General features: G+C 40.0%; 1 protein-coding gene across 3 annotated transcripts in view; it reads left to right on the plus strand.

Annotated features, from left to right (window-relative positions):
• The window catches only part of adcy7 (adenylate cyclase 7), a 46,099-nt gene that overhangs the window by 16,583 nt on the left and 10,978 nt on the right, over positions 1-18,538 (plus strand). For all 3 annotated transcript variants that reach the window (XM_084541531.1, XM_084541529.1, XM_084541530.1), the window contains exons 2-12: positions 4,399-5,128; positions 8,810-9,007; positions 9,286-9,450; positions 9,572-9,721; positions 12,963-13,123; positions 15,850-15,961; positions 16,058-16,185; positions 16,529-16,687; positions 17,185-17,317; positions 17,684-17,872; positions 18,039-18,082. In XM_084541531.1, the coding sequence (XP_084397657.1) occupies positions 4,964-5,128; positions 8,810-9,007; positions 9,286-9,450; positions 9,572-9,721; positions 12,963-13,123; positions 15,850-15,961; positions 16,058-16,185; positions 16,529-16,687; positions 17,185-17,317; positions 17,684-17,872; positions 18,039-18,082 (1,604 nt within the window). In that variant the 5' untranslated portion in view covers positions 4,399-4,963. The remainder of the gene's footprint in view (positions 1-4,398; positions 5,129-8,809; positions 9,008-9,285; positions 9,451-9,571; positions 9,722-12,962; positions 13,124-15,849; positions 15,962-16,057; positions 16,186-16,528; positions 16,688-17,184; positions 17,318-17,683; positions 17,873-18,038; positions 18,083-18,538) is intronic.

Below are 18,538 nucleotides of genomic sequence, written 5' to 3' on the forward strand. Positions count from 1 at the left end.
TTCCTTATTTAAATACTTGGTTCCTTGCTAGTCAGCTTTATAGCTGATGTCTTATTCTATTGGTCTAGCTCTAGCCTTTCTCCACCCACATCACCTTTAACCCTGAATCTGTGCGACATGGGCTCAGAAATGCGGTTCTCTTTTCTTTAACAGAGGTCACTCTTTGTCCCTTGGCTTATTGAATGCCAACACAAAGGCGATCATAAAAGCAGAGTGATTTGTTTTGGTACCAGACCTTCGTGTTTGCTCACTATGAAAAGGCTTTGAACAGGGTGTACGTTTGGTACTGATCTGACCAGATCTTTAGATTAGATTGGTTTATTACCAGTGGTGGTGATTGCTTAGCATGAGGAGAGTGAATTGGCCTTTTCCAGGAGGCATTCAACTTTAAACTTTTTATGCTTCCTTGAAATGAAAATCCCTTAAAATCCCCCAGCCTTCAGTAAGATTCAGTCAAATTCCAATTAATTCCAGATAAATGAATACCCTTCAGGCTGAAAGTCAGTCATTGAATAATATGCTAAACTAAAAAAACCAAGACACTAGAGAATGCGTCACTGTCCAAATACTCAGAGGCTCCTTCACAGACCCTCTTCAATTGCTTCCTGTTCTGGAATAGTTTGGCGCTTTTAGTCAGCCCAGCAGATACCTACGCCTGCTTTGTTTCCTGAGTGGCTAAACATGTCAGTCTGTTGCTTAACAGCCTGCTTGGGTTGCCATAGATCAGTATAGTATAAATAGCAATTATAATCAAATGGTCTCTTGTGGATTAGACTCTCAATACATACAAACCATTAAGTGCAGTACATCAGATAAAACTAATGGACGTATTCTTCTTATCTATTTTTTCTTTGTGTTGCTGCGATATTTATTATGAGTCTTTCCCAAAGTTTAACAGTTTTAAAACGGGTCACAGTCACAACTCGAAAGGGCAACACAACAAACCACTGTCAGACATTAACTGACATTTTAATTTCTTCCGTGAGCAACCACAATCTCATTTTATCATGCACTTTCCAACAGCAGGGCACAGTGAAAGATATTGGTCATCTCACCAAAAGCTGAGCGAGTGCAGCCTGTAGTTCTTTATCTAATAGCTGTGGCTGTTCATGTTCTTTCATTAGTCCTGTAAGACTAAACAGACATGTATTTAAATATTTATTTTATTTAAATAAAAAACTTTCGACTTTCCACTGCCGAGGTAACACGACGGTGACTTAGCCTTTAGCCCTCTGATGAAAGTATTACAATATTTAATACAATATAGAACCGGATGTATGTGGTGACATTTCCAGGAAAGAACGCATCAGACGATAGCCAAGATGGCTGTCCTGGGATCTTAGCACCGTCATTCATCAGCGGTGCGTCTATAAGACAGTGGATCAGTTTGAAACATTGCAAGAAGCAATCACAGCGAGCTATTGCATGATGAGCTCTAAGCAAGGAGTTGCACTCCATTTCTCTGCAAGGTAACCAGCTCCTTTCATTTTGTTCTGCTGTTAAGTGAAGCAGTATAAAACCATAAAATTGCTGGATTGAAAACGATAGAAAAAGGCAATTTACTGGCTGACTTCTTTATTAAAACATTAATAGTTTTACTAATACAGCTACCGTCAGAATTCTCTTACCTCGAGTGCCACTTTAGATAAAGTTATTAGCAGTACTTGACAAGCAGACTGATGCAGTGCGTACTTCAAAATCACCACAGATCTAGTATCTTACAGCAATGCTTAACTGATAAAAAATAACTCGCATATTTCCTTATTTTGATAACTTAAGCCACTGTCTTTAGGAAAGCTGTCCCCCTAGTGTTTTGAGTGAACCTGGTTTCCTATCATGGTCCCGTCGTCATTTTCCTGAACTGTCCACAAAAAAAAAAAAGGCACTCGGACAGCTTCCAGTCTCTGTTACACTTCACCCCCTCTTTTCTTTGGCACAAGTGCCAATACCTTCCTGTAGCTCAGAAGAAAGCTCACAGTGACATTAGTTGGTTTTGTATAGCTGCTGCTAGAGGATTCAGTGCCAAGCTTTTATAGTGAAAGCCCTGGCAGTCAATGCAACACGGTGTCAGTCCTGCTTGCTGAGAGACTGCTCTATTGAGGCGTACATCCTTGTCTGCTCTCCCAGCTCACTGTTACTGCACAACCACAGGGCTAATAGTGCTGCTTTTTTGCCATGGTAACTTTAGAGCTGAAGCATAAAAAGCCTTTAACATAACCTTTACATCTGGTAAACGGGAGTTCTTGCAGAGTTGAATGGCTGTCTGAGGTCTACCCAAGCCCCTTAAATTCTTACGTCCCCGGGCTGCCTCTATCATTGATTTAAGAACATTTTAGTCAACAGCTTTGACTTCCTTTCCTTGTTGTGTGCAGTCACTGGGGGGAAAATTGGAGCAGGGAAGCTTGGAGGCATGTTGGCTTGCATTTCAGGTTGTTTCCTGGTCATGTTTAGTCTTGTCACTTTTAATTGTAATGCGTGAGAAATTCTAAGAAATATAAAAACCCAGATGTGATCAGTGGGACGGGATTTCAACTTAAACACCCAAATGTGAGCTATCACACATAGGGAATTGCTTCAGTTTTATTTAAATGTAAAGTTTTCTTCTTAGTAAGAATATAGTTTTGCAAATGTGAATAAGCAGCAGCATAAAGAAGTAGTTCCCTTGTGATCTGCTATCAGTAATGATGCATGCTGTTCCTGCATGTCATTATAAAGTACATACATACATATATGGTTGACATATTCACTTCTGCTTTGTCTCACAATTTATGATGACATTTATAGTAACATACATTAAAGAATGTACATCGGCACTGCATACAGGTGCTCTCAGGTTTAAGATCAGAAGTGGTATTTACTAGTTGTGTGGAGTAAATGATTCCCTCAATATAAATAGCCACTAAACATCTACTCAGAGTTTCCTTCTTATAGGCCAGCTGGTTCTTATTGATGCAAGTGGAGGGCACAATCCCCCACCACTGCTGTGTGCTTTGTTTTACCTCCCTGCTTGCCCTATTGCTTTTACTGCCTTCAGACGGTGTATTATGCCGGGGACAGCAGGCTGGCTCGATGCTGTTCTGTCCAGCAGCAGTAGTGAAAGTTGAAAGTGGTAATAAAGTGCCATTGAGCCAGTCGTCACACTGCTTACTGTGGCAGACTGAAGCACTGTGGCTCACTTTTCACTTACACACGGGGAAACGGTGTACGTTTTCGGCCCTGTTTTCCGATTCTTTCTAAGCTGTTTTTATTGCATGTAGCATCTGTTGCAGTTGCTATGTCAGAAACAAACATGAAGCTGTATCTAACACACTGCACGCTGGGATGGAGATATAAGCATGGGGGGGAACAGTTTGCAGTTTGAACTTTGTATTGTTTCTAATGATTTTCAAGCCAGTGTATTCTCCTCTCTTCCAGAGAATTGCTAAATTTTTAATTTACAATTTCAGTATTTTTATCTCCACTGCTCTGTTGCTCATTTCAGACTGTGGTGTCTTTGGATTGCACAGTAATTATGGGGACCTGTGGGACTTCCAATGGTCTTGAATGGAATGAAGAGATAAGGGACATTATGTCCACATTGTGTGGTATTTCCCTTAGACTCTGTTGTGTATATACAGCTTCTGACATTCAGCAAGCCAGTGTTTTTATTCTACGATAAATGACGCAGTTTCTGTTTTGTTTAGTTGGATTTCCATTATAAAAGAAAAAAAGATGGGAACTCTCAAACTTAAATATGTCACCAATTGTCAAGGCTGTTTTGATATTGATCATCCTTCAATATCCTCAGAATGATGAGCAGGTAATTACCGGTCGTCTTCCAGTTTACATTCAGTCGTAAGGCATACATTTATGGGTAGCATAAATTCACACACCACATCCACTTCTCTTTGCTCTGTGTTGCTGTTGTTTCCTTTTATTGCTGTAACCTCAGCTGTGGGTCCGTCTTGTTTGTTAGCTCAGCTGGCTGGAGAGTGAAGTATTTTGTGTGGTTGTATAGGAGTTCATTCCATGACGTTGCATTGTTCAGTTAATGGCTACAAAGCAACTGCTCACATTACCAGCGTGGTCATCGTTATGGCTGCTTCCTATCAAAGCTGTGGCCGACACAGACCGGGCTTTCCGGATTGTGGAAATTGTCGAGTTTTGGTATGAATACGCTTGTGATGTCCTTGTATTCCCAGTGATTCATATGTCACGACTTTGTATGTCTAAGAATATAAACAAAATTACTGTTTAAAATCAACTAACTGTCATATATTATGTAATGTACGTCCATTAGTGATGCCTGCATTCATTTCAGAGTTTCCTTGCACAGCTTGAGTAGTGATACCTTTTTTTTTTTTTTTTTGCGTGTTCTTTCTCCATCATTCATTTTCTTGCCTTTTCCTCTCCTTTCAGGTGCCTCTAAGGACTTGGCTGCTGACCTCTTTGCTCCATTGCGTTCCTAACCCTGGTGGGATCACTGTTGACCTTTGTTGGTCCCTTTACTAGCCCCTGTTATCCTCCCGCATACCCCTCTCCTCCCCTTTCTTAAAATCCCCTCCCCTCCTCCTCCTCTGTGTCTCCCAGCCCGGGCTTAGTACTCAAACACAGTGGAGGGAGCAACAGTAGCTGGCAAAGGATGAAGCGAATGAGCTTGCCAACACCAGACAGAGGATAGAAGACACAAAAGGACTAATACAGGCAAGAGAGACCGAGAGAGAGAGAAAGAGAGACAGACGGAACAACTAGTGGAGAGCCACAACAACAATCAAGATGCCACACCAAAGGAAAGAAACAAGTTTCACTTGAGCGTCATGAGCTAGCAAAAGGCCCCTATCAAATCTAGAACTCTGGACTTCTTTTTTTTTTTTTTTTTTACAAAGCTCTGGCTTGCACGCAAGGATAAATTGCGTAGACACACAGTTTTGTTCTCCGGGGCTCCTCGTTAACACCTGCTATGCCTCTGTAAGAAGTGTTAGCCATGCCAGCCAAAGGAAAGTACCTACTGAACGACAAGGAGCTGAAAAATGAGGCACTGTACCGCAAATTCTCCTGCAACAGCCAGTATCAGCCGCTGGTGGTGTTGCTGTGCCTCTCCATGCTCTCCTGTGTAGTTCTCCTCATCCTCTTCTTCGCCCTGGGACTGGTGAGTCTTCACATCCATACTGTTAAAAAAAAAAAAATATGTCACATTGGTCACAGACGCGGTTGTTAAAAATCGGGGATGGCTTATCTGTCACTGATCATAAGCAAATATGTGAGTGCCTTAAATTTTGCGGCTATTTCATTTATTTGCCTATGAAGTAAGTTTTCTTCACTGCACACAAGAAAACATATTCAAAGAGATGTTTGCATTGCTAATTGTAACTTTTTTTAAAGTAACCAAATTTCCGAACTTCTCTGGAAAATGCTGAGAATAAGAACTTTCACATTTTGTACCTTGTGAGGTAATAAACAACATCAACTGAGGAGTGTATGTTTCCACAGATCCAAGTTACAGAGTAAAAGAGGCGCTGTGGTGCCCTTACATAGTTTCCATAACATTTTCCATTTTATTACATTAGACATTGTGCTATTGGGGAAGGAATGACACAACAAGAAGCTGATTTGTTCAAGGCAAAGTATTGACATTTCATGAAAACTTTTTTCTGCACACGGTCTCTTAAATGCAATGTCGGATCTGGGAATATGCACTTCGCGCATCTAAATTATCTTCTCCCAGTAAACACACAATTGTAGCAATTTGCTTTTGTGGTTATCTTGGAATAAACAGGGCGACTCTGATGTCAACACAATGTCTCTTATTGATGAACGTAAACACACGCCCTTATAAACATAAACAAGACCACAGTTAGCACTGATGTTGTTTCTCTCTCACTCCTAAAAAATAAAATAAGCAAATTAAATACAGGGAGATAATTATCAACTAATTTACGATTTTCTTAAGCATAAATTCACGAGTCTAAAACTAGCTATCTTCCAGGGGATATCACTGATCAAAAGTCTATATTGTATCATAGCAGAAGATTTAAAGGGCTTACAAACAATAGCAATTACTTAATAGTAATAGCAGTTGCCTAACAATAGCTCTCTTTCACCAAAGGTCACACTGACTCATGCACTTTACCAGAATCTGGTTATCAATCACATCTGTGCCTTTCCTGCTATGACATGTCAGCTTAATTATTCTCAGTCAGAATATTGTTAGGATATGATGATGTATTTAAATGCAAAGAGTCACTGAGTTGCCGTTTGGGGATTAATGTGACACATTAGAAAAGCGGCACTAGCATAATGTTTAACAAAGCAGGATTTGACTGGATGGTAAATTTTAATTCCAAGGTTGACTGTCAGAATGCAAAAAAATAACTCTGCAGCTGCTGAGAATGATTGAACGAGGGCACTGCTGAAATGAAGTCAGCTGCCTTTTTCAAGACGATATAGGGGGACAGGTTAGAGAAGTATGAATATGATAAACAAAAGCAAGTAAATGTTTGATCATACGAATGATTCTTCTCTGATGGGGATTTGTATTGCCTTTGTCCACAGTGAGATCAAAGGTCAGAGTCAGTCGCAGAGTGCTCAGAATACACAAAAGATACTTGAGCTTTGGTCTTCTCACCGAGGCACATTGTCCCTGTTAAATACATTAGTTAGCAGTTAAAACCAAAATCTTCTCTCTTTGCTTGATATATGAATAAAAGAAAAAAAAAAAAAGGAATCAAGGGCGGACATAAAACGGTGGTTAAAACAATGTAGCTGTCAGTGTAATTGTGCTTCTGACTGAGACAGGAAAAGGCAGGTACTCATAGACTTTTGCTGATCGGCAGCGTGGTGTTGATTTTGGCCCCGTGGCAGGCAGAAGTTCAGTTGCTCCAGCAGGTTATATAGTGAACTGACATCTTCTGTCATCGTAGATTATATTACTTTCCCCTGTTGGAAAAAAAAAACATCTTAACCTTCCTTCTATTGTGTTGCTGCTGACTCTCTGGCACACTCCATTTTTCTCTTGTTTCACTCAAACAATGGCTGCATCCTTCATGTATGCAGTGTGCCCGTGTTCAACACACACACACACGCATACACACACACACACACACACACTGTTTTCTGTCATTCAGCTGTCTTGTCCATTTTATTATTTCTGCAAAATTCACTCACTCCCCCATTTATCCCCTGACATTCCATCAGTCGCTGCTTATTTTCATGGTAAAAGAAAATGTTGGTTAGGATGGAGCTTGAATAACACTGTTAATTGCAAAGGAGTGACATGATGTCGCTGTAACAAGTAGCTGCCAGTGTCAAAAAAAGTCACTGTCACCTTATGTAACACCTCTTCAGTCATGGACATCGGATGTAGAGCATTGTAGAGCAGTGCTGAGAGGAATAAAATGGATGAACTGAAGTGCCACTTCTACCAGTGGTTTTGTGTTCGGGTTGGATGGAGAGATGTTAAAGCAGTGTTAAATTTTATTTGAACGCAGCTGGTCTTACCTGTTTCTAAGAGCTGTGGGCTGTGAGGGTATTTGTGGAATATATATATATATATATATATATATATATATATATATCACATAACACACTGACACCCTCAATATGTGGCTCACATGATGTCATTTTACACATTTTAAATCTTCAGCCACCGCAGCGTTATCTCTGCCTTCGCTGTTTACGGGTTGCCTGTAAATTGAAGCATTGTTCACTTTTGAGCTCGGTCTGAGAAACACCTTATTTATCAATAGCCTGTGACTGCAGAAGCTCAACAATATGGCTGGTTTCATGTCTCAAACATCGTAGCTGTATATGTTCACATGATTTTGCCTCCAGTTGATGTGAAGTAATTGTTCTTTTTCCCCCCTACAAAAAAAATAAAAAAAAAAGGTTTTGTAAAGACTCACAGCTACACAGGGAGTGAAAACTGCTTTAGTTGAGATCTGGCCTTTTCCAGTGCTGCCATGGTAACCTGAAAGCTCACCATACAATGCAGAGACGGCCTTCTCCCTACAGAGATCTATTAACACTGACTTTGAGCGTCTGTCTGACTCTCGAGTGGTCTTTTAACCCCTTGTTTTCTCTCGTGTTCTTCCTCCAACACCCACTCTCTCTCTCTCCCACTTATAATCATCCAAGATGATTATACATCATGTGCACACAAAGAGAGCACTCATTTACATGCACAGCACATCCACTAATAGAAATTCACACAAACATAGACTCGTTCTCACAAACTGGTTTCTTTTTTTTGCACACATTTTAACAATTCTTTTTTCTTCTATTTGCAATAAACTGTATTTTTCTCTTGTGCTTGCTCCAACTGTACAATAACTCAGTCAAGACAATGGAGAGCTGGAGCAAGCAGGACATGACAGAGAGACAGATATGGAGGGAAAAAACAAAACAAAACAAAACACATAATAATCTCAGTAATCCTACATAGGCTTCAGAGCACAGGTTGAATACACAGGGACACCATGTACTTATTTGAACCTCAGGATTAACTGAGGAGTACAAGTTCACCAATAACACACAATGCTTTTGATCCATGATATTTGATTTTTGATTGAAGCGCATAAAAGTGTTGATACAACTTGCGCTGTACTTTGAGACTGTTACAGTTGGCCTGTACATATTAGTATTATGACATACATATACAGCAGTACTCTATGAAGTACTATTGAATGAGTTGTTCATGTAAACGAAAACAACGTGTCAAACACCGGAAACCTTCTTGAGGAATTAACTGTCCATTCTGCCTGAAAGACACCCACTCTTTATGAAAATAATAAAAGTGTATTTATTTTTCTCTATTTGGCTTCTTCTGGTTTAGAGCCCAAAGAAACATTCTGCCTTTGTGAGCGTGGTGAGTGGCAGCCTGTGTGTCTTCCTAGCTGTGTTTGTGCTGGTGTGTACCGAGATGCTCTCGCAGCGATGGAGACGTCTGCTAGGCCTGATTGTCTGGGCCACACACCTCACCTTGGGATACACCTTCATCTTCAACGGCCCTATCATCTTGCCTTGGGACCAGGTAACCTCACCAGGGTTCACATTAAGGACATGTTCTTGTCTTTCATAGCTTGATTCTCCCAGGCGACCCAAACATGTGCGTCTGGTTACAGAAGATTGGATTTCGTTAGGGAATCTTCCTCGACTACTACAGTCTACATAGATGTAAAGAAGTTGGTGTAGAAGTTGTATTTATGCTTCTTTTTTTTAAGCTTCTATTAATAAATGCAACATATAGTAGCATTTGTTTTCGTTTCATGATCATTTAAAATGACTGAACCTTTTACATTCGATTTCCAGGTGCCTTTCTTCCTCTTCATCATCTTCACAGTGTACACCATGCTACCATTTCAGTTGTGGTATGCTGTGGTGCTGAGTGTCATTTCCTCACTGTCCCACATTATCGCCCTCTCCCTGCGCCTCACAGTTTTCAGCGAAAAGCCCCATCTTTACCTTCCTAACCAGGTAAAACCATTTGAATCAATCTGAATCTGAGTTTCGGAGAGAAGCCTATAACATATGTGCATTACGAGTGTTGTCCATTTGACATCTCTGACATCTACTACTACTGTGTCTCTTCCTGTAGCTCCTGTCGAATGCAGTAGTGTTTCTGTGTGGCAGCGTGGTTGGAGCCTTTCATAAGTTCCTAATGGAGAAAACCCTGAGGCAGACCTTCCAAGATACTCTGAGGTGCCTAAGCATGCGGATGAAGCTTGAGATAGAAAAGAGACAACAGGTTAGTGTAATACAAGGCCTTTACATGAGCTGCACCAAGTGCAAGGACAGATACTGTAAATAGGTCTGGGTTATATGTTATATGTGTGTGAGTGTGTCACCTGTTGTTTTTGCAAATTAACTTTGGTACTTACATTTTTTCTGATTTGCCTCCTTAAGACTTCAGTTTAGTAAATAATTAACCCGTAAAGTAGTGTGCACTAGTAGAAAGTGTCAATAAGAGTTGCACCGTATTATGCACACATTCATGTTGCATTGATTTCAGTCCTTTACAAAACGGGCAATGTTAAGTCCACAAAGTCCACACGTTTGTTTACATACAGTCTACAATTGGAAATATCTTTATTTGACGCCGTCAAATTCTTTTCAAATCATTTTGGAAGGCTGTTCAGTCTCTTAGACTCTAAGTAAAATCACCTTTTCATATTACTGTGATAAGGTGGTGGGAACATTTATTCCAGTACATTAAATATACAGTATAACAATATATAACACACAATAATCACAAGGCTACTGAAGATCCGTTACCTCTTAAATATACAGCTTTGAACAAACGATAACAATGCTTGTTTCGGCTTTGGCTAAAAACACCATTAAGAGCCACACATGTACACATTCATGAATGTAATAGCAATTATTGGATGTTGTAGTTACTCTGGCTATTTCAAATATTCTAACATATTGAGCAACCTCACTGTATATCTTGTCTAAAAATAAATTGGTATTAAATGACTGTAATGCTTGCAAATGTATGTTTAAAAAAGCAGTGTACTATGTTCTGTCATATTTCATTAGACTGGGGGAAATGTGTGGTGTATATTAGTGCTTGGTATTAAAGTACCAATATTTTCACTGCAATTTCTGCATTTTGAAATGATGGCAATTGCTGATCAGTAACGCTTATTGCCATGCTCTCATAATTTTATTTCAGTTTTTGTCATTGCCTTTGGCTGGCCTCATGTTGACTCTCCCATGGATGTTTTCATTGCGTCTTAGAAATCCTTCTCAAATTAGATTTTCCTGTGATGCCTTTTAAATTAGATGCATCTGTGTTGACTTGCTTTGACTTCAGAGACCTTTTTAAAACAATTTCCCCTTTTGTCATTTGTTTTGGCTGTTGCTTAGTACGGGGCATAAAACATGCTGACGAGGACGCTGCAGTGTTGCCTAGCAGGCCAGAAAGGAATGATATAATCATTAACATTTAAACCTCCTGTTGTATTTGAACTGGGGCTTGAAAAAGAGAGAGTGGTCCTTAAAGTTAGTTCTCAAAGACAGCATTGGGGAAACAATGACAAACTCACATTGTGTTCCCACATTAATTTCAGCAGGAAGAGCTCAGTGTGTTCCTCTGAAATGTTTCTTGGCAGGGTGTGAAGGACATCAAAATGGTATTCAAACTGTGTGCCATTAACACTTCCCCTTCCCCCTTTGAAACCAACACTAATGAAATTTACTGAACCGAATGGACCCCTCTACTCCCAACACACACACATAAATCATAGAAATGTATGTCTCTGCATGCGTTGAGGGACAATACATGCTGTTTCATATTAAATGTATTGTATGGAAATAGAAGCTAAATATTATATGTAAGTGATAACATTGAGGTCATCCTGAGCTTGCAGCATAGTTGAGCAGACTTGCACATCTCTATAGACAACACACATGAGGAAGTTCTTAGCCTTCCTGACTAAAAATTACATTACATAACATTGGGATTACTATTATTTTTATTTTTTTTCAAAACCTGGAATTCTTTTAAGCAAAACATATTCACCTCTTTGCAATATCGCTCCAAAATAAATGTAGATAGAATTTCATTTTCTTGAGCCCTTGATATGTCTTCACAGCTTGGAGGACATCCAGATGCACTCCAGGGAAATAAAAAGTTTGTGACCGCACAATTGGCTTTTGGGGAAAAAAACAAACAAAAAAAAACACACATGGAAAATTCTGACATGGTAATGCAAAAGGTCCTGTCATCTGATAAAATATAATGCTTTCTCCAAACCGCTGTGTCAGACCAAAACTAGGCACAAGTCAAGTAGTTCATAAAACCAAGAGGCTGGAGAGTATTTTCAGCTCTTCTGATTTGTACAAATAAACAAAAGGATCCATGATGCATCCATGAGGAAAATACACACATCGTATTGAGGAGTTCATTCATTCATTCATTCGTTCATCTTCTGTAACCGCTTGTTCCTGTGAAGGGTCGCGGGGGAGAGCTGGAGCCTACCCCGGTTGTCATCGGGCGAGAGGCAGGGTACACCCTTGGACAGGTCGCCAGTCTATGGCAGGGCCACACACAGAGAGACAGACAACCATTCACAGTCATGCACACCTACGGCCAATTTAGAATCACCAGTGAACCTAACGAGCATGTCTTTTGACGGTGTAAGGAAGTCAGAGTACCCACAGAGAACCCAAGCAGGGAGAACATGCAAACTCCACACAGAAAGGCCTAGTCGGCCTGGATTCAAACCCAGAGCCTTCTTGCTTCGAGGTATCGGTGCTAACCACCACACCACCGTGCCGCCGTATTGAAGAGTTATTTCTAGTATATATGTTTGTGATTCTTGTTTGTTCAAAACAAGAATCTTAATGTCCTTAGGAGTCCTAGCTGAACCTCAGATTTTAATCCCATTGAATTGAATTGAATTTATTTATTTATTTGTTTCACACAGTGACGCACATGACCATCTCTCTCTCCTCCCTGCGTCAAACACACAGAGACATTTGTGGCTACACTATATAAACCATTTTTGATACATTTACCAATCCTTGACTCAGAAAGTGAGCTGAGATGATGTAACATGAAGGCCTTCTGATGGTATGAAAAGGGATTAATCGTTTCTTGAGAAGTTGCCATTCCTGTCTTGATCAAGCCATTGAACTTGGCAGACTTACTGTTATTTCTTAGTGAGTTAAAGCCCTGTACTATACCCACAGTTGCACAGTCTGGAAAGTTCCTCTACTTTGTCATGTTTTCTATTAGTGTGTAATGATATAGTGTTAAGATGTATTTAGTGCTACTATTATTTATAATAATCCACTCGCGGTCTGAAAAACTCCTTTGTGTGTGTGCGTGTGTTCCGGTTGCTTCCAGTCAGACCTTGTCTCTTTTCAGGGCTTGACCATTCATCGAGTGCATCAGTCAAATAAGCTTAATTTCCTGGCTCTAAATAAATTGCACTTACGCAACTAATTGTATGTGTGTGTGTGCGTGTGTGTGTCTACAGGAAAACCTGCTGCAGTCTGTGCTGCCAGTCTACATTTCTATGAAGATGAAGCTGGCAATAATGGAGCGTTTACAAGACTGCAAAGACAAAGAAGAGCAGCAACGACTGGTCAAAGATAACAACTTCCACAGCCTTTATGTCAAGAGGCACGAGAATGTCAGGTATCACTGCAAATCACCTTAAAAGACATATAAAACATAGGTTTTTTGATTTATTGGTCGTTAATGAGCCCTTGTCCTGAAGAATTGCCTCATTAACAAAAGCTAATATCACTGGTCAACCCGGCCTTTAAGAGGATAGTTAAAAAGCTTGTCTTATTGATTTACCATCAAGACCCTTTGAGGACATTCGGATGTCCTTCTGCTTACTTGTATTGGATGAATATTGACTATCCTGCCTGACATTTTGAAAGTAATGTGTCGGTTGCCTGCACCTACTCCGCTTGGTATTGGTAACGGGAGGAAGTCTAAACAAATGGAAGACCTCCATCTGAATCTGTTTTGCCACGGTCTGCAAAACGGAACAAACTTCATATGTTAAAACCTACAAACAAGTGCATTCTTTAGACTGATTTCATATGCTTTGTATCCTTAATTGTGTTCTGTAAATCCTCAGTTATCCTCCATCATTTCATAAAAAAAAAACAAGGCATAGAAAAGCCCCCCAAAAGCACAAAAAGCAGTTTTCTCCGACCAATTCTCGTAATGCTAGAGATTAGTATGTCTGTTTGTTTTGAGAGCTGTGACCCAGTTACATCTCTGTTGTATGAGGGTTTCATTAATTTATAAAGTGCTGACAGATATTGAGGCAGCTTAAACTGAACTTTGGCAGATGGCGTACCAGCTGATTTTTCTGATAAATGTAGGCAAGATACAGTGCTTGCCTTGCCTTAATAAAGGAACTGCAGTGTACAAGTGTTAAAATAGACAGGAATGCTGTTTATTTAGTTTCTTTCGTTTGAATTAGTGTTTCTGACTTTGGCTTTCTTTATCAAGGGACTTCAGTCGTGTTTGCTTCTGTGTTCATTTAAGGTCACAGCAAAAAGGTATTGAGTGCAAAAACTAGGTTTCTTACCTATCCCTATAATAATCTGTGTCATACCAACTATTAGTTGTGTTGTTAGTCTCATGAAGCACCTGGTTGTTTCCTGTCGGGCAATGGAACAGTTCAAGCAAGTGCAGTGTCTGTGCTCCCCTGCTGGTTAGTTTATGGACAGCTGTGCTCAGGCCAGACGACAACAGTTCCACTATTCACCCCCGCTAGATGAGGTGTGCCTAACATAAACTTAGTTTTGAATGCATACTTTAAAATAATGTGAACCTTGAGCATACTTGGATTTGTTTGATTGCTCCATTATTATTTTGAGAGGAAAAACTATGTACCACCGACTTTTCCATCATCCTCCCAAATCCTCAAATGAAATACTCTTGCCAATTCATTAGGTACACTAGTGAAAATAAATGCATCCAAATAAAATCACCCTGCTTTAAATCTTCTTACAGGTTATGGTATTCGGCATCAGTTTAAAGTAGCTTGAGAGGGCTGTTGGTTCAACTGGTTTTTCATTTTAGAGGCTGTGGTTTGTAGTACTATTGTGTTGTACCTGCACATGTTTCTATTATTTTGACAATTCCTAGCCCATTTGACCAGTCAGTGGGCTAGGGTAGATAACAAACACTTTAGTGTAACGGCACCACAAACTACATCCTCCAAAATGATCATGCAATTGAATTGCCACCTTTCTGACAAGACTTCCACATAAACTGAACATTATAACAGTAATGAAGTGGGATTTAGGAGTTCCTTACTTAGCCTGTTGCCACCGCGACCCAGCATCGGATAAGCGGGTGGAAATGAATGAATGAAGTGGGATTTAGTGACAGACTGTCACATTAGTGAGGGTATATCCAATCACGCTGTAGTTCACATGTGCAGCATTCATTACACAGATTGTTGATTCTAACTTAGTTGATTCTAAATGAATAAGGTGTTTGCTGTGCTGTGCAACGGTTGAAATATCAGCTCCCATTGAGACCAGCTGTGTTAGGGCAGGGACTCAGGTGCTCTCTTCAGGTTGGATTTTTGCCAATCTTCCAGCTGTTTTTCCTTTGTCTGTCAGGGTCTTTGAGAGGTCAGATAAGATATCACTGTCTCTGTGTGATTTGCTGACAGATAGCTTTAATGATGTCTAGTCTATGATTCAGCTTTGTATCAGATGGGTCTTTTAATCAGTCACTGATCAGGTCTACTGGAGGTTAATGGGAGATATGCCAGGTGTTTTTGAAAAGCTTCATCCCAGTTCATGGGCTATTATGGTCACAATGGATCATAATGGGCCGATGAGCCTGCACAGTGAATGGCAGCCTTTCTTTGGCCCAAATTTGAGGCACACAAACAGAGTGAGCTTTATGGCCCTTAGCATCCGCCGGTCCACTGCACACTGGTTGATTGTTAACGATCCAATCAGGATGTCAGTTTCTTAAGTTTATTGAGTAATTGAAAAAAGGAGGACGTAGCTGTTCTGCCAACATTTGTTCTCCTTTGGCAGCCGTGAATCGTGAATGACAAAGCAATATCAATAGACACAACTTACATGGGTATATTAACGTTGCTCAACAGGTGTCCATCAGTTATAAAGCGCAACATCAGATCTAAAAAGCCAGAGTCACATATGCCTGCAGGTGACCTCGGGACTCACCTTTGTTGACTGAATCTTTTCATTTTTAATGTGCAGGGACATAATTCAGTAATTCAGTTTTCCACATAATATCAAAGGCAATGACAATCCTATATGTGGACATTTTACACATCAGGACATGCATTATTTCTTCATATGTGAGTGTGTTTCAGTGTGTTGGATTTTCATTGAATTATTTCTTTCTTTCAGTATTCTGTATGCTGACATTGTTGGCTTTACCCAGTTGGCCAGTGACTGTTCTCCCAAGGAGCTTGTTATTATGCTTAATGAATTATTTGGCAAGTTTGACCAAATTGCCAAGGTGAGCAATCACTTTTTTTTTGTTCTTGTTTTAGTAAAGAAGTATCCTTTTATTTTTATAAAAACTTTTCTTTTTTCTCTCTCTCAACCCTTACAGGAAAATGAATGTATGAGAATCAAGATCCTTGGGGATTGCTACTATTGTGTGTCTGGGCTGCCAGTCTCGCTGCCTAAACATGCCAAGAACTGTGTGAAAATGGGCCTGGACATGTGTGAAGCCATCAAGTGAGTCTGTGCCAACCGTCACCTTTAGCCATTTTATGTTAATGTGTTAGAAACTCCTCGTTCAACCTCATGGGACATAGTGTAGCATTGTACAGTTGACTGTACAGTTAAATGAAAGGACACATCCTAGACCCTTATATCACTGAAATCAAGTATTAGTGTCAGTATGTGGACAGTTATTAAGGGTCACGCAGAGACATACTGATGGACAGTAGATTATATTGTAATGTTGTCGTAATGTACATCAACTCTCACTGTTGATGTACCTTGAAGGACTGTGTGCTTCATATAGAAACAATCCTCATAAACAGCAATCTTAAGTATTTCTGTGAAACTCCTTCAGGCAGGTACGGGAGGCCACAGGAGTGGAAATCAACATGAGAGTGGGTGTTCACTCGGGCAACGTGCTCTGCGGTGTTATTGGCCTTCGTAAGTGGCAGTTTGATGTATGGTCTCATGACGTCACTCTGGCCAATCATATGGAGTCAGGAGGCCTTCCGGGGTAAGTAACACTTTTTTTATGTCACTCATGAAGTTAATAAGTTAATAAGTATATACCTCTGGTTCTCTAGTTAAATTATAACATTTTGTCAAATATTCTCATTTTTGTGAAAGTGAAATTAATTAATGAGTCACATCTGCGAGCGTAACTCATAGGCTTTACAACTTTATTCCATACTTGTCATTGCTGTTTAGAGGCAGTCAGTATGCTTTTGAACTGTACTGCATCTCACATAGGAGCCTGCCTGCTATTTAGTCTACCACCATTGATAAAAATGGGGTTGGACAAAATAATCCAACTCCAGGTCCTGGTTAGGATAGTTATTTTAGGACTGTATTAGACTCCATTAATTTTAGCTAGGTGTACCTAATAGTGTCTCATATAAATAAACAAACTGAATAACTCCATGAGCCACTGAGTGTAGAAATGTAGTTGAAATTGGTATTTTAAAAATGTCATGCCGAATACTTCATCGTTTCTTCTCTTCACTCGGTCAGACGTGTCCACATCACAGAGGCGACTCTGAAACACCTGAACAAGGCTTATGAAGTTGAAGAGGGCAACGGCCACCTCAGGGACCCCTACCTAAAAGAGCTCAATATACGGACCTACCTGGTCATTGACTCACGGGTAAGTTCATTCTACCGTACCATTGTAAACAGTTTGACTACATATTTTGGTCGATTGATTGATTGAGCATTGATATTTTTGCTGTAACATATTCTTTTTATGCCAGTCCTACGTTTATTTCAGACTTTTGGGCATTAAAATGTGTATTAGATTAGTATAAGCTATATCAATTATTGCATCAGTCTCCCACTTTTCTTGACTGTCTGGGATGAATTTAATATTCAGATCAGCCTGAGCAAGAGATGTTTTTGCATAGAATTTCCCTGTCATTTGTTGTCAAATTCAACACAATGTGCAATAGCAATGGCATTTGAATAACTCATTAAATGTAATATCAATTGTCTGTGTTTTTGTGTATGTCCGAAGTCCAGGGACCCCTCACTGCAACCCGGTAGTGTACCTAAACCTCGGGCGAATGATGGTCTGAAGATGCGGGCATCCGTGCGTATGACCCGCTACCTTGAATCCTGGGGGGCTGTCAAACCTTTTGCCCACCTCCAGAGCAGAGAGGGTTTTACCCCAGACGCCATTGTTAATGGCAAGACGCGTCTCAAGGTAAGTTGACTGGAGCGTAATTATCAATATTTGATTAATTATAAGTAGTTGTCTAGATAACATTTAAGAGGATACACAAATACAAAGTACGGTCTCATTGTATTGGCTTGAGTTTTTGTATGATCGTGCATTTATATTGGATGAATTTGTTCCTCGTCTTTTCCAGGACATTCCTCTTCGAACAACCTCGAGCTTCAGAAATCCTGAGAGGTAAGACAAATCAAGCTGCCACAATAGCTACACATTAAATCACATATGTAGCCGTAACAGAAAGCGAAACTTGGCACCGATAAAAGGTGTTCCAACACAGATTCCCCCTGGCTCGTGTAGCCGCCCTGTTACTCAAAAGCATCTTGACTGTCAGCGCTTCAGAAGGGATGAGTGCTTGCCAGTAACTTTCCCAGCCAGGACTTTCCCATCTGTTCATACAATCTAAACTTGTCATCTTTCCATAACATTTCATTAATAATTCAGTGTTTAAAAGCATTTAGTGTTTATCTTGCAGTCACTACGTCATTCCCAATGTTCTGGTGCATATATGGAGATTATCATACGTAAGATGTATGCACTCTGTTGTAGATTAGAAATCTTGATGGAATGATGTCATTTGCGGGTACTGGCCATCTACTAGATTTTTCTTTCAAGGCACATTTTCTGACAAATCTT

Source organism: Chelon labrosus, assembly GCF_963514085.1.
Source record: "Chelon labrosus genome assembly, chromosome: 3".
Taxonomy (NCBI): domain Eukaryota; kingdom Metazoa; phylum Chordata; class Actinopteri; order Mugiliformes; family Mugilidae; genus Chelon; species Chelon labrosus.